This window comes from Lactuca saligna, chromosome 3, assembly GCF_052625555.1.
Source record: "Lactuca saligna cultivar CGN05327 chromosome 3, ASM5262555v1, whole genome shotgun sequence".
NCBI classification, from domain to species: domain Eukaryota; kingdom Viridiplantae; phylum Streptophyta; class Magnoliopsida; order Asterales; family Asteraceae; genus Lactuca; species Lactuca saligna.
The window spans coordinates 14,331,396-14,347,780 of NC_136419.1; the positions used below are offsets into that span (position 1 = coordinate 14,331,396).

Below are 16,385 nucleotides of genomic sequence, written 5' to 3' on the forward strand. Positions count from 1 at the left end.
TTTCAAAAATCCCTTGAATTATCACGTGACAATCACGTAGCTCTGTTCACCGCCTGAATCTATATATACTTGGTTGTGTTGAGGCATAAAAGACTAGGCAAATTTTCGCGGGCTTCGTGTAGATCCCGATCAATACACATTATACGATTCTCCACAACAACCTCCCTTTCCGGTTGCCGGTGTCCAGGAAAACGTCATCTCTCCTATAGGGCGGCTTGTTTCGTCCCTGCGGGTATGCAATCTCTCAATTCTCTATTACTTTTGTTACAGATTTTTGTGTGATTGATTCTTATACTGCAATTATGTATGGATAGTTTTGGTGTTCATTGAATTTGAATAACCGTTAATCTTCAAGAGGCGATGGATATAGGAAAGCGATTCGTTATGGTGAATTTGTGTCCAGTATTGTTTTATCTTCGTCATTATCGATCACCGTTGTTATACTCTTTGTTTCGTTGAATCGTTTCTTATTTAGTTTATTGCGTTAAAATGTTTTTCGGAAGCATACATTGCGAAAGATCGAAGGTGTTTGCATCTGTGGATTTTGTTGAAGAATGATTATTTTTTTCTTGTGATATATTCTTGTCATCTTAACCCTACGAAAAGCGAACGACGAATGAGCGTCTATTCTCAATCTATGTGAATTTTATGAGATCTCGATTGTGATTATTTTGGTTGATTGAATAGAAAAAAAAAAAAAAATATGGCATGATATCGAGGTACTGCTAACAGAAATTTATGTGATCTAGGTCATGTGATTGAGTTCATCTTCATCAACAACACAAAAATGGTTCATATGATCATTTTTTTATCTGTTAGTAAGCTTGTTGATAATTGATAAACTCTGATACCAGATTTTTTTTTGCTAACTTATATTGCTTTACCTTCATGTTTGATCAATTTTTCATGTGATTCAAAACATAAAACTTTACTTAAATGTTGACCTCTGTAGTATCGAGCAAAAGAATGATGATCATTGTGATGAATCAAGACAACATCTTGCACTTTGCATATAATTATCCTCTGATAGACTAGTAATCGGTTTTGTTTTTGATCGGGTTTGATATTGTGATTGTGTGAAGGGTGAGATGATTTTTGATAATAAACAGCAGTGAATCCGTGGGATGCTTGTAATCCTGCACCATCCTTGTTGTTGAATGGGCTGTTGCTATTCTACTGCGGGCAGACGGGTTCCTGCCCGTGAAGACCCAAGGACTCTTGCTTCTCAAACTTCTTGTAATTCTTAATTTCCACGTCATCACTTTCTTAATTAATTAATTTCAATCAATCATGATTCAGCTCAACCACTTGTTTTGATTTTGTGTCCACTGTATACAGTCAGTGTTAGTGAGGTCGAAGCACTATTTGAGCTATTCAAGAGCATAAGCAGTTCTGTAGTTGATGATGGACTAATTAGCAAGGTAGTTTAATTAATTATGTCAGAATTATAATTAAATATGTATCCGGATATTACATGTTTAATTATGTTCACTAACTATTATATATGCAGGAAGAATTCCTACTAGCTTTGTTCAAGAACAAAAGGAAAAAGAATCTGTTTGCAAATAGGGTATGTTGTTCTTGTTAATTAGTTTACCAATTTATGCAAATAATTTCATTAAATAAATGAACCCATTATAACTGAAATTAATTTGTTATATATGTGTGTAGATTTTTAGTCTTTTTGACGTTAAGCATAAGGGAGTCGTCGATTTTGGTGACTTTGTTAGATCACTTGACGTGTTCCACCCTAAAGCTCCACTAGAAGACAAAATCAATTGTAAGTCTATATTTAATTCTAAATCCCCCAATTACAGTTCTCCAAATTCCAAAATCAACCAATAATTAATCTCTTTATATATATTTTTTACTTTTGTTTTTTAGTTTCTTTCAAGCTTTATGATTTGGATGGAACAGGATTCATTGAGCGCCATGAGGTATATTAATGTGCAAAAAGACATAAATGCCCTTCTGGGTACATTCTCATTGTTTTACAAGTTTTAATTTGTAGGTTAAGCTGATGTTAATTGCACTTTTACGTGAATCTGAGCTAAGGCTTGCTGATGAGACAATTGAGATGATACTAGACAATGTAAGTTTGACTTTTGTGATTTTTTTTTTTTTATTTGTTTGACTTTTGTGAATATTTTATATTTGTTTTAAGCAGACGTTTTCGGATGCCGATGCAAACCGGGATGGGAAGATTGACAAATCAGAATGGCAAGCTTATGTTACCAAAAATCCCTCCTTGTTGAAAATAATGACACTTCCGTATCTAAGGTAATTTTGTAGATGTTATTTTTATTTTTATATTGTATATAATTAATAAAATAAGTTTGTAAAAATGAATGAATGAATGAATGCAGGGATATTACGACAACCTTTCCAAGCTTTGTGTTCAATTCCCAAGTTGAAGAAGAGATTACGTCGTGACATTAATTGTTGACAAGGAGGGATTAATTTGATCATTTTTTCATGAAGAAATTCAAACTTGTACATGTTGAATAAAGAGGATCTAAAAAAATAAAGCATGCATGCACTATAATGTGATATGCACAATCGATAACGATTTGGATTTACATTCACCATTCTTGTTGTTGATTGACATTTATTGTAAGTTTGCCCATGCACAGTGTTGATTCACGTTATTAATCGTAACTTTTCAGCATCATTCATCAATCAAGTATGTATAATTGTATATTATAAGTTATAACTCCGTATTCTAAAAAACAGGTCAATCATTCATGCATACATATATAAAAAAAACTCTCAAATATAACTTATCAACTAAAAACCCACTCTTTTTTTTTTTTTTTTTTTTGCATGCTAAATTATTCAAACGAAAGTTTAACAAATCACATGTATTCAACGGATTACAATAGTTTTTCGATCAAACCCAAAATCAAATGTATTAGACTCCATTTTCCATTAACAAAGCTCTCATTGTTGGGTATTAAGGTTCTTAGAAACTGGGAGATGAATATGATACTTGAAGTATACGTGTGAAATTGTTATGTAAATGTTATTTGTTAGTGTGCATAACAACATTTAATGGATATATGCCATCGCAATTGCCATCAGCCATGAACTTTGGACATGATTGACGAGTTAGAGTTTATACAACAATTGGGGCCAACATGTGAATGTTGATGCATGATAAAAATGTTTGTAACACCATAAAAGTTTGATTTGTGATGTTAATAAACAAGTATTATTTCTATTTCAAGCTGGTTATAACTCTTTAGAATCGAAGTATTGACTTTGTGTAATTTAGTCCAACTTTGAATTGAGATGGATTGGTGATAATATGGTTAAATGCCATAATGGAATTGTGTTAGGTAACATACTTTGGTAATGGTATTGAAGAGTAGGGATTCACCAAACATGATAGTTGAAATGTTGAATGCCTAAAGCTATTATTGGCGTACTAACTGAAAAGCTAGCTGATAATTGAAATGCTGACTGATAAAAAATGATGTTTGGTAAAATTAACTGAAAAGCTAGCTAAAAGATATAAAATTACGGAAAAAGACATTTAAAAGAATGTGTTTCTAAAATTAATTAAAGGGTATATTTGGAAATTTTTCAAAAAGCATCTAAAAAGCTAGTCTAAGTTGCTTCTTAAAAGGCTAACTTAAAAGCTATTTTTTGGCTTACCAAACATGACAACATAAGAAAGCTCGAAAATTAAGTCATCTTATCAGCTAGCTGTGGCGCGTCAAACACAACCTAAGTTGATAAACATCAAGAAATATTTCTAAAGTAAATTACATGAATGGTCCATGTGGTTTGGGGTAGATTGCACGTTTGATCCATAACTTCCATTTTTAATTTGAACAATCCCCAAGGTACGTTTGTGTTGCATGATTGCTCCTTAATCAATGTAAGAAGACTGATTTGCCCTCACCACTACTTCCCCTTCCCCCCCCCCCCCCCCCCCCCCCCCCCTTCTTGTGTTCGGTCACCAAACAACAATACAACACCTCCGATTACCACCACCACTAACCATGGTTGTAACATTTTTAACAATTAAGAGTTCCCATATATCCAAAATCAAAATTAAATCCATGGCTTCTAAACCGAAGGAATGGCGATGATGGATTGAGTTAAGGAGTGAGAGGGGAAAAAAGACACATGACGTTGGATCTGAGACACTGGAAAAACCTCTCATCCACAGTCATTGGAAACCTTTGCCTACCATTCCTCTTCTTGTTTTTCCTCCCCTACAACCAAACCTATCTCGTTCTTCCTTCAGATATGAGACACTCAACATCGGAGTTGAGACAGAGCTGATGAACTTAACCATCACCGTCACCCATCATTTGCACCATATTTTCTGATGACGCACGAGTCCTAATGCAAAAGGGATGAGTTTAATGGGTGGATATGGTTCGTCAGAAGAAGACTTAAGAACCGGTAGTGGGTAAGAAGGCGGTCATTGGCAACACCACTTATTAACATCGCCGTACTCCTTTACGCCTACGTGCTCCGGACAAGAAGTGGTGGCTAAGAGGGTTGCAAATTTAGACGTGGAGCGGTATTGTAAAAGGGATTTGATGGTTCGTTGGAAGACAATGTCAGCAAAAAGGTTTCAAATGTGATGGTATTGGTTGTTGAAGATGATGGTTGTTTGTACCACGAGAAGGAGGGGGTAGCTGATATATTTTATTGAGAAATTTAATTTACTCTATTTTTTATGAAACTTGTGCAAGAGTGTAAGGAATGATGATGGTTATCTTGTATGCCATTCATACTGATTTAACAAACCCACCCAAACTCATTAATCATTGCAAAACTCCAAATACAAAGGAAAGATGTATAGTTGTATATTACTAGTCCATAATGCATACAAATACTCGTATAATCATATTTCAAATATTCCTCACTTCCAATTTCCAAACAACAAAAATACAAATACATGAACTATTCAAAATCACTGAATTCAAATCATTTACAAACTCATAAATTAATTGATTCTATCTAATTACTATACAAACCTAATTTAACAACACTCGATCGACTTGTACTGGTGATACCCGTATCTATATGAAACCCTAGATGAGAGACAACTGGGGAAAAATTCAATCATATACCCATACCCTTCAAATCCTAAACATCATATACAAAAGGTATTTAAACCTCAGATTTGTTAAGAGATTTTAGCTACAACTTATACATATATATATATATAGAACATCCTTTTCAATCATGGAGAACGAGGAGCAAGCAGTGAATATCTCTTGGTCATTCTCCCTTTCATATATCTTATCTTTGCATCCACTCTTGCCGACAACCCTATCTCTGTTTCTTGTCTTGCTTTCGATTGTTCCCTTTTCCACATCTTCTTATCCGTAACATCTTTCTTCAAATTCTTCATCTCTTGAAGAACATGATGATCTTCTGGATTATAACATCTTTGATATGATATATGAATAAGATATGGCATGTTACACAACAAAGTCACTAATATCGTTGATAGGTAAAACTTTTGTGCAGGCCCAAGAACCTCTGGCAACTGATGATATATATTCCCTGCCGACCAACTCACCGGCAACATTCCATATATATAAACTATTAAATACCACACCACGATACTACCCCAAATTGTGTGTAATTGGACACGTGTCAAGTAATGAGATATCAGAAATATTTGAACATTCACCACCCATATTATGCTTGTAAACATAGCTGTACCTATCACATACATATCCGCTGTTTCCCCTTCTTTACGAAAAGATTCAGGGCTGAAGATCCGCATGTTTATAATATAGATTACAATAGAAGAGTAAACGCCATTTGCTAACCACCCAATTATTCTATACCAATCGAAAAACAGATTCTTTGGGCCTTGTTGATATAAAGCGGGAAACTGTAGACATATGTCTGCGTTTACATCTTTCTCCAACACTCCTAGGGCAAGAACTGGACATGAGGTTAAGAACACGTTGTATAAAAGCATGTACCAGTCGTCGTAATGCATTTGACCGGAAAACCCAGCTTGGGCTTCGAAGTAGAATAGCGTTAGGGCTAGGGTTATGTTTTTATAGAAGAAATAGCAAATCATCTTTGAGATTCTTTTGTAACACCAGTGTCCATGAACAATCAAGAGTCTTTCCAAGAATCGGAACTGTGCGATTGCAAAATCGCTTGCCATTACAGCTTGCATACCTTCAACGCCACTAATTCCGATTCCGATGTCTGCTTCTTTGATCATTCCGACGTCGTTTGCCCCATCGCCAATCCCTAACGTCGTTCTTCCTGTTGCTTCTTTTACTAATCGAACTACCAAAGCTTTTTGCTTTGGGGACACCCGACAACATATGACAGACGCGCAGTTTATGGCGAGGTTCAAGAATTGGAACTTTAAGTCGTCTTCCAAAGCGTATGTCAGCGTTTTTCCGTCAATGATCAAAGCAAATGGTGCATTTGGATCTTTTTTTCCTTTTACTGTTTGTAATGCACTAGTGATTTGAGATAAAATGTTATCCTTTATAACGTCTTTCGTATCTTGAGCCAACATTTCTGCGGATACAACTATACAAATCTGCTTCATCCCTTGTCGGAGCAAACTACACGAGAACCCGATATTAATCGCCGTTTCCATCTTGTCTCCGGTGAGAACCCAAATTTTTAGACCGGCAAGAGCTAATCTATCGATACATTGAGGAACACCTTTCTGCAACTTATCTTCAACGGCGGTTGCACCGACTAGAGTAAACCCCTTTTCTATTTCATCTGATAGTTCTTCTAACACATCCTCTCTATCTGGCCCACTTGAGCATTGGGCCTTATGAAACTTTTCATACCAATTCGAGTATTCATTTTCATCAAGCTTTTTATACGCAAGTGCTAATGTACGCAACCCCGCATCACCATAATCGTTCAAATTTTTTGTTGTCGCCTCTAAATATATTTTCCCGTTACTTGCTAACCGATCAAAAATAATGGTGTCTGCACCTTTACAAAACATAAGGATTTGATTAGTTTCATCACGTATAATCACCGACATTCTTTTCCTCTTACTAGTGAAATCCAATAAAGTTAGTATTATGTATTCCTTTTCAACCGGTTCTTGGTTTATAGAAAGTCTTTCCTTAACTACGATGCTATTTTGAGTTCTTTTCACAAAATGAAACCCAAATTCCCGAGCCGCAACTAGAAAAGCCCCTTCATCAGGTGATTCTGCTTCGTAAGTCAACTCTCCAGTCTTCTCGTTAACCTCCGGAATCGCGGTGTGACACACTGCGAGAATACGAAAAAACAAAAGTATAACTTCAGAATTCGGTTCTTTTAACCAATTCCCATTTTGTAACCGATCGTCTTGAAAGCTAAACCCTTTAATCGATTCCTTTTTCTCGGTGTTTCCATTATTGGAGATTGTAATTGCTTCCAGAGAGGAGGAATTACTTAAACCCCCGTGGCTGGAATCGGAATCGCGCGACTCCAATGCCGCCGCCATTTGTTTTGCCGCCGCAAGCTCGACTTCACTCAACCGTTTCCCATAAGGACACCCGGCAATTGAGCATTTTAAGAAATCCATCTGGTTGCATGTTAGTGTCCCGGTTTTATCGGAAAGAATGGTGTCCACCTGTCCTAACTGTTCGTTCAAATTTGATGTTCTAGCCTTTGCTGGTGTTCCGGTGACCTCATCATATAAATGCAAATCGCTGTTTATGAAACTCGCTTGAAGAATTTTAACGGCTTCTATTGAAACGTAGAGAGAAATTGGAACCAGGTATCCGTATAACATAAGTGCAGTGATGAGATGTCTTAGTGCAGAAACTAAGAAATCGTTTACATTAAAGTCTTCTCCGGCGACGTCTGGCCTCAGGTACCACCATAGCGGGACAGCATTTCGGACAGCTAAACCGAACCCGGCAGCACTAACAATAGAGATGAGTATCAACAACCCGAATAACAGGTAAATTATTTTATCCATTTGGAGCTCAATTTTGCTTCTTTTTGATGGCGATTGTGTGGTGTTTTGCATCACTTTCGTATCGTTTCCGGTGAAAACCACTGCACCAAATATGTACTCGGTGTTCTTGAGCTTTGATTCGCGGAGTAGAAGTTGGGCTGGATCAAGAGGGTAAATCCGACCCTCGTACTCTAGATTACCCATGAATGTATACAAGTTAGGGTTAGGGTTTTCGCAACGGATTGTGGGTTGGAAATTCCCAAAATGTGAAGGTTCATCATCGTTAACCATTGGAAGTGATAAATTCTGTAGAGCTCTTTTGACCTTTAAATTTGTCTCGCCGTCCAAATTCATGGTCTCGACATACGACATTCCATCTTCATAGCTTGACTGTAGCAACAACAAATCAGCAGGGAAGAATTCATCTTTTTTTACATTCACAATATCACCAACACAAACCTCCCGCCACTGTTTCTTCTCGAAAACACCGTTTCCGACATGAACGGCGGTGTCCCGACGGTTTGCCGCCTTGTCCTGCCAATACCTTTGAAGATCCTCATATAATTCTTTGGCGAGACTGAAACCAACAACCAAGGCTAAGGGTACGACTTGGCTGGGCCAGTCGAAGGGGGCGTAGTCGGTGAAGGTTAAACCGGCAGCCACCAGGAAGTAAAAATTGGCAACTCGGTTGAATTGTTCGAAAAGGGCGATTGGGAGGAAGTTGAAGAATGTGTATTTGGTGGTGGAGACGTAATTTGAGCAAAATGTTGGGGCGTCTTCTTCTGGGACGACGGGTCGATTGACTTGGATGACACGTGGGTAACCTGATAGCTCTCCACCGGCTTCTTCTTTTTTGTACGATGGTTTTGACCGGATGTTGGCTAATGTGTAGAGGCTGCTCCGCCGCAGCTTGGCTCTTATTCCACCTTTTGCCATCAAAATGGAAGAATCCAAATCCACCCACTACGATACATTTCCCGATGATGCTAGATTCATCAAAAATTGAAGCTCCAAGAACGGAGGTGCAGGGAAGGGAGAGAGAGAGAGAGAAAGGGAATGATGTTGTGGTTGGGAGAATTTCATGTAGATTAGGAGAAAGAGAAAAAGTATACATTGAAATTAGGAAGAAAACGTTTGACTCAGAGCATTTTACGTAGAATGGTTTTGTTAGAATCAGACTATAATCAATTTTTAGAGTAAATTACAGCATAACTACATGTCCTTATGTGAATTTTTTAATTAAATCTAATTTTCAATTGTAACCTTAAATATCTTTATGGATTAATTTTGTTTTGATTTTAGTCCCTATCAAACATTAACCGACTATTTTGCAATTATCAAATTTTTTATTTATTTATTTATTATTACTTTTCTAAAATTAATAGGCCTAACCCTACCATTTAAGTAAAACCCAAATTGATTCTTTTGAATGGGAGGTAATATTATTATTTAAGAAATTGATTCATCTATATGAAATATATATTTTTACCGGCTTTTATAATAACTATAAAAACATTGTTTTTTCTGTGACCGAATCAATTTCTTAAATAGAGATACCACATCGTTTTTAGAATTAGATAATTAACTGATCAATTTTATAGAACCATTGAATCATCAAGCTTTAAAAAGTTATTTCAAAAACTTATATTACAAACTAGTTGCAAGACTCATATATATATATATATATATATATATATATATATATATAAATTTGAAAATTTTGATTTTATAAGAAAATAAGAAAAATATTGAGTTATTATAATCGATTTTTTTATCTTTTAAATTTAAACAAATAATTTAAATAAATAAACAAAAGAACTAATGAGCTTTAATATTAAAAATTTAGAAATTAAAAGGTAAGTTTATTAATAACATTGATAGTTATTTATTATTATTACATTTATTGTAATTATTACATTAAAATATTATACGGAATTTAAAAAAAAAATAGAAAGCTTATAAAATGATATATATGGAAAAATAAAAAAGTTAATTCAAGAAAACAATAAAATGACATTTGACAAATTAAATAAAAGTGTAACACGTATCAAAAAATACTTTCATTTATTATAGTAGATTCTTTTATATATTAATTTTTTGTCGTTGTTTAAAGTTTCAAGATGAGTTTGCATTATTAGTTACTAGTTGTTAGTATATCGTAATTGAATTAGCTGTTTTTATATAAGTAATTAAAGTTGGTTATTAATTGATAAATAAATTTGTATAGTAAAAAAATTATACATTACATTATAAATGGGAGTTCTTTCATTAATATAACAATATCAATTTTAAATCGGCCAAAAACTTAACTTAAATTTAATTTAAAAACGCCACTGCTAACTCGTTTCTAAGATAACTTGAAACATCCAACGCCTAGTATTCATATATCACCATTTCAAATTACAATAAATTAAAAGTATTTTGAAAGCCTAATATTATAAAGGACAAAAAAAAAAGACATGTTTTTTGCTTTAGAGTTTAGACCTTTTCATGTTTTGAATCTGGTCCATGGCCCATGGCATGTTAAGTAGGACCAAACTTATATTTAATATTGAGTTTTTTAAAACGTAAAATATCTTTTTATGAAGTTATGAATAAATATTCCTAGCTTGATGTTAGAAACATCTTAAGCATCACAATGATGCCTTTAATAGGTATCATGTTCACGTTTAATTGCTCAAAGCAAATACTTTAGGATTTGGATCTTTACGTGTATACAATTTCATATCTCTCATGAGATTGTCTCTTAATACATGAACTCATTCATTGAAGTCGTATATATTGAATGTTATTGTTTCATCAATTCATTAAAGAAAATGACAATACATGATAATGAGAACGGATTACTTAACTACAAAATTTTAACAAATTTCATTTAGCATTTTCAGTATTTAATCATTAATAATTAATACCCTTTTACTTTCGAAAAACAATAATTATCTAAGTCTAGGATCCAAGTTGCAAAACAAATAAATGGTTAGGTATCATTTATCTCATCCATTTGAATTCAACCTGGAAAATATCGATTATCAATTATATCTCACTATATAACTCCTAGATTTATGGGGTCGCTAATAACAAATTTAATTAGACATTTTTTATCCCAGCTATGCCTCTGAACTTTCTCGGTTAGGTATCCTTTATCATAAAAAAATGTCCGATTAAATCGTCCAATTTGAAAAACTTGTGTAATCGGCCTATAACTTGGTTATAGAAATCACGAAGACACCCCGATCATCAAAAGATAACACTAAGCGGTTAGGTATCCTTTATCCCACTAGTGCATACAAGAGACGTGCGAGTGTTCTTTAAAAGGATTGCATAGATTTGAGTTTTGTAAAAGGGTCTTTATATGTTTTATAATTCTAGTTTAAAAACATATGATATCATTGTTATTACATGTATATAATAAACTATGATATCAATTTTTCAAAGAAAATTATCTTTTAAAGGTTCTTTATAAAAAGCTAGTTTTTATATAATTTGATGCAATTCAATTTTAATAACCGGTATTAAGTTTGAATTCATTTGAACATTTTATATATTTAATAAAACTTCCTTTTATTACTTATATATTTTGAGTTTGTATAAGTTATAAAAACTACAATTTTAAAACTTTTATTGGAGTATTTCATAATTTTCCGTTATTAACAATTTTATTAAAACGAGTTTTATTTTAAAATAATAACGTGTTACATCTTATGTCCAATTTTTGAAAACCCAAACTCCGTGTGATGTTTATTTTGTCCAAAATTATTTTATCATGTGAAAAACCAATTTATCAACCACACATAATAGTTTTATAAAATAAACAACACAAACATGCATAAAAAGATATGTGTGTAAACATAACCAACTAATAACATTTTTGTGAACCAATACAAAAATGCCAAGTCTATTCCTAAATGGACATTTAAGGGGATCAAAAAACTTCTTTGTAATGTTGTTGTAGAGGCTCCCATTTAAGTAAACACCCACTACTTACAAAATATTGGAAAAACTTTTTTAAAGGCAAAATTGCAGCTTTCATGACATTTTTCAGAAAGTGTCATCTTTTTGTTTAGCACCTTTTCAGCACAAGTGTAGCATTCATGACACGTTTCAGAAAGTGTCATGTTCTGCCCAGCACATGTTGACCTCGAAAAATTTCCTTTTGTTCTAAAAAAAATGATTCAAACTTTATTTCTTGTTACATCTTCATACAAATAAATTAATTTTAAAAACTAATCTATTATTTTACAAAAATAACCAAGAAAAGCTAATCTATTTAATTATTACATAACGTATGAATAAATAAATTATTACAACCATTTTATAACAAAAGTAACCAACACAACAACATAACAACACATTGGTCATTGGCTAATTTATGCACATCATATACATCAATATACACATCAAACAACCTTTGTTTTTCTAAGACAACTTTAAATGACAAAAAATGCATGAAACTTTTTTCATATAAAATAACAAAAAAGTTGTCATAAAAAATATATATGAACTTATTTTTATACAAAAAAAGTTATCCATATTTTTCAAAAACTAAGATTTTCAAAAATCAAAAATCTATCCAAACTTGCAAGATGGCTCTAATACCAATTTTTGAGTTTTAGTTCAAAAATAGTTTCATAAACTTGAAAAATATGGCAACGGAACACTTTAATTTTTTGAAATAACATTAACATTTTATACCCACCAAGGATCTTATTGCAAGTTATAAAAAGATTAAAATACCAACCAAAGAAGAGTTGAAGAAATAACAACCTTTGTAGTTCTTTGGGTCCTCTTGGGAGACTTGGAAGTTGATGAAGAATGTGGATCCCTTGAGACACCAACAATGATTCAACTTGATGTAGATGCTAGTCCAAAACTCTTAAACCCTTAAGCTTTAAGTTCATAACCAATATGAGCTTAAAGAGGGCTTGAAGATGCAAGTGTTCTTCAAGTTTTCTAACTAAAACTAGAGAGAAAGGGAGATGGAAGAGAGGATTCTGATTTTGCATCAAGGAATGAATGCGAAAATAATCCAAGAGCAAACTCTCTTATTTATATGCGTAAAGTGAAGTTATTAACCATTAGTCATTAGCACTTTAAGCAAACTTGTCTCCATTGTCATAAGCATGACTCTCATGCCTTTATCATGATTAGACAAGTCATACACTTCTTCTTTTTATGCATATTTCGAAAATTGCATAAAGAAGAAGAAAGAAAGTCAAACTTTTATAAACTCTTTTATAAAATATAAACATTGTCTTTTAGGAAAAAGATAAAAGGATTCAACTAGTACAAAAATTTGTAAATGATTTATAAAGCATATCATATGATGTATATTAAGTTACTTGCTAATGGAATTTATTATTTCCACGAAATAAATAATTTCCAATTTAATTATAAGTGTTTTATTAGATATTTATTAAAATCAATTTTTAATAAATAATCAATTGTATTAAGTTGTTAGTGTGACCAATTAGTATCATATGTTATTTATTAATATCACTTTAATATGACTCTTGAGCATAGTAGGCCTTTCATGACATTGGTGCCTTCAACCCACAAGTACAATGAAGAAAACTCACATCACAGACTGAAAAAATTGTTGAATTGATCGTTGCTCTAGATACTGAATCTATTGGTCACCTATACAATAAATAGTGACCAAACCTCCATCTACTGCTCAAATTACACTATTTGACCTAAAGTCAAACTTGGTTAACGGTCAAAGTCAACGGTTAATGGTTAAAAGGTCAAAATTCTTTATTCAAAAATCCCACAGATTGTCGTCAGGTTGTGACCCACTAGTTGTCATGCTGAGACAAAATAGTCGAGATGGTCAATTCTCACGTTGTGATCCATAAATGCGCACATCATGAAAAGTGCTTTGAACAGGTAGATGCATTAAGCTCTTAATCTCTTTTGGACAAACACCCAAAGCTTCCATAATGTCTTATCTACTCCAGAAAATCATAAAAATTGTGGCTTTTTGGACATGCATGTCCAAAACACAAACTAAGGCACAAAAGGGAGAAATGGCATCAAAACTCAATTAAGAGTCTTAAAACTCAACCACACTTCGGATTTAGCACTTATTTTATCAAAGGGACAGTGTATATCCATAAAGTTTGTAACTTTATGGACTCGAAGCACTATAACACTAAATCCATGAAAGAAAATATATAAAAGACTAGATCTAAGCTTATAAACCCACAAATTTATGATCTTGAAAACTCATAATGGTCCAGAAGGTGTGGAAAATAATGATGGATAGGCTTGAGTACTGAGATGATGGCTAGATGGTCTTCTTCTTCTTCTTCTTCTTCTTCTTCATCATCACCATCATCTTCTTCTTCTTCTTCTTCTTCTTCTTCTTCTTCTTCTTCTTCTTCTTCTTCTTCTTTTCTAGAAATAACAACAAAGAGCTCAAAAACCAACTATAAAGTGCTAGGGTTTCAAAGGGGAGTGTTGAGATGTGATGGACGCTGAGGTTGGCTAACATAGCCCTTATTTCCTTTAAATTCGGAAAAAATTAGGGTTGTCTCTCAAAAAGGCCTCGCATCATGATCCATATCGGCTAACATCATGAGCACCAAAGATGATGCACGTCTTGAACTTTCACCTCACGACGTGACAGGAATCCCTCACGTAGTGAGCCAAGTGAAACTCAAAAATTAACTTAATGAAATGAATACTTGGACTGGGTGTTACACTATATATCCCAGTTATTCTTCTAAACTACATCTTCTAATCTGCGTACATGACAAAATAGTATTGTAACGCCCGTAGATCAGGGCTAGCCAATTTAGAGACGATAAGCGTCAAAAAAATGACTTTTTGATGGAAGATTATCTAGAAGGATTAATCTTAACCAAGTTGTAGTATATTTCACAAGGTTTCCGTGCATATAAAGAACGTCAAAATCCGAGTTATAACGAAGAAGTTATGACCTGTCGATGTTTCGCGACAAAACTGGCACGACACAGCGCGACGTAAAAAGTGAATTTACGTTAGAGCGACATTTAGCCCTAGCAATCTAAACGAGGATCGAAGGTCTCGTTGTTGGTATCGAAGCGATAAAAAGTTAGGCGAGAACGGACGTCAAACGAAGAAGTTATGAATTTATAACGAAAGTTTCTGTCCCGGCCTATTAAAAATAAATAATAAAAATAAAGTCAAAATTAGCCGACGGAGTCTAAACGAAAGTTGTAGATCGTAGTCTCACCTACGCGTGGATATAAAGAACGTCGAAAACGGAGTTCGTATGAAGAAGATATGAATTTCCGAAGATTATTAAATAATTTGTATTTGTTTTTAATCTTTAATTCGGAAGCATTATCCGAAGGAGTCACCGGTCTGATCCGAGGTACGCCCCGCGTACTCCGAAGGTGTCGACATCGCAGCAAGTGGCTTCGGATACGTAAGCAGTGACGCATTCGGACCAGTACGCCCCGCGTACTCCGAGGCTCCAGCCTCCTATAAATAGGATGCGAGGGCAGCCGAGTTCTTTTGCTGTTTTCTCTCTTCTCTCTCCCATTTTGCATCGATTTGCGTGCCAGAAATACCCCGAAGCCCCGGTATCATACTCGAGCCCCGAGGCAAGTCCCGAGATCCCGAAGATCCCGAGAAGTGCGGTTCCCGAGCCGAAGCTCTGCCCGCGAGAAGTTCGATTTTTGAAGAGATCTTCCAGATCTGCTGAGGATTACTACTTCTGCAAGTCGTAGTGCTGTCCGATCATCTTCTGATCAAGTGAGTGTGTAGTTATTTTCTTCTAACGTATAATTATTAAGTATTTTCTATAAAATACGTGCTACGTGTATAATATAAAGTTGTTTATATGTGTGGGTGTATAGTCCCTTTCATAAACACGGGTATAATACAAGTATTGTTTGAATGTATTAAGTATATGTTTGGGAGAGTGTATGGTTACTCTCTTCTAACACATAGATATGAAGTATTTGGTATAAAATACGTGCTATGTGTTTATATATTGTTGTTTATTTGAGATGAGTATGGAATGAATGTTTTATATAGTTTTTAAATGAGTTAAACTGTATGTGTATTCTATATCTACAAATATGTTGGGTAGAACATGGGTAGATGAGATAGTTGGTATGTGATAAAATGATGAGGTATGAAAGATGATTAAGAATGATATTGGTAGATGCACCAATTAAAGAATGTCATAAAACTAGCAGATGCGCTGGAGATTAATATCGGTAGATGCACCAAGTAGTGAATGTCGTAATCCTGACAGATGCGCTTAAAGGATAATGTCGGCAGATGCGCCAAATAGAGATTGTCATAATAATAGCAGACGCGCTTATAGGGTAATCTTGGCAGATGCGCTTATAAGATAATGTCGGCAGATGCGCCTAAAAGAGAATGTCATAAACCCGACAGTCGTGCCTCATAGGGTATGACGGAATCATGGCAGAGGCGCTTAAAGGATGATGTTGGTAGATGGGCCTTACGT

The 16,385-nt window shown here is 34.2% G+C and overlaps 1 protein-coding gene and 1 pseudogene across 1 annotated transcript; one reads left to right on the top strand and one right to left on the bottom strand.

The window, feature by feature from the left end:
- LOC145033418 (calcineurin B-like protein 9) lies at window positions 1-2,671 on the top strand. The gene is made up of 9 exons (XM_078982042.1): window positions 1-232; window positions 1,083-1,236; window positions 1,339-1,421; window positions 1,511-1,570; window positions 1,672-1,780; window positions 1,885-1,937; window positions 2,012-2,092; window positions 2,168-2,280; window positions 2,367-2,671. The coding sequence occupies exons 2-9, from the start codon at window positions 1,158-1,160 to the stop codon at window positions 2,431-2,433; spliced, it is 645 nt and encodes a 214-aa protein (XP_078838168.1). The 5' UTR covers window positions 1-232; window positions 1,083-1,157; the 3' UTR covers window positions 2,434-2,671.
- Window positions 2,672-4,867: 2,196 nt separating this feature from the next.
- On the bottom strand, window positions 4,868-9,163 carry LOC145034535 (phospholipid-transporting ATPase 6 pseudogene; annotated as a pseudogene).
- Window positions 9,164-16,385: the final 7,222 nt, after the last annotated feature.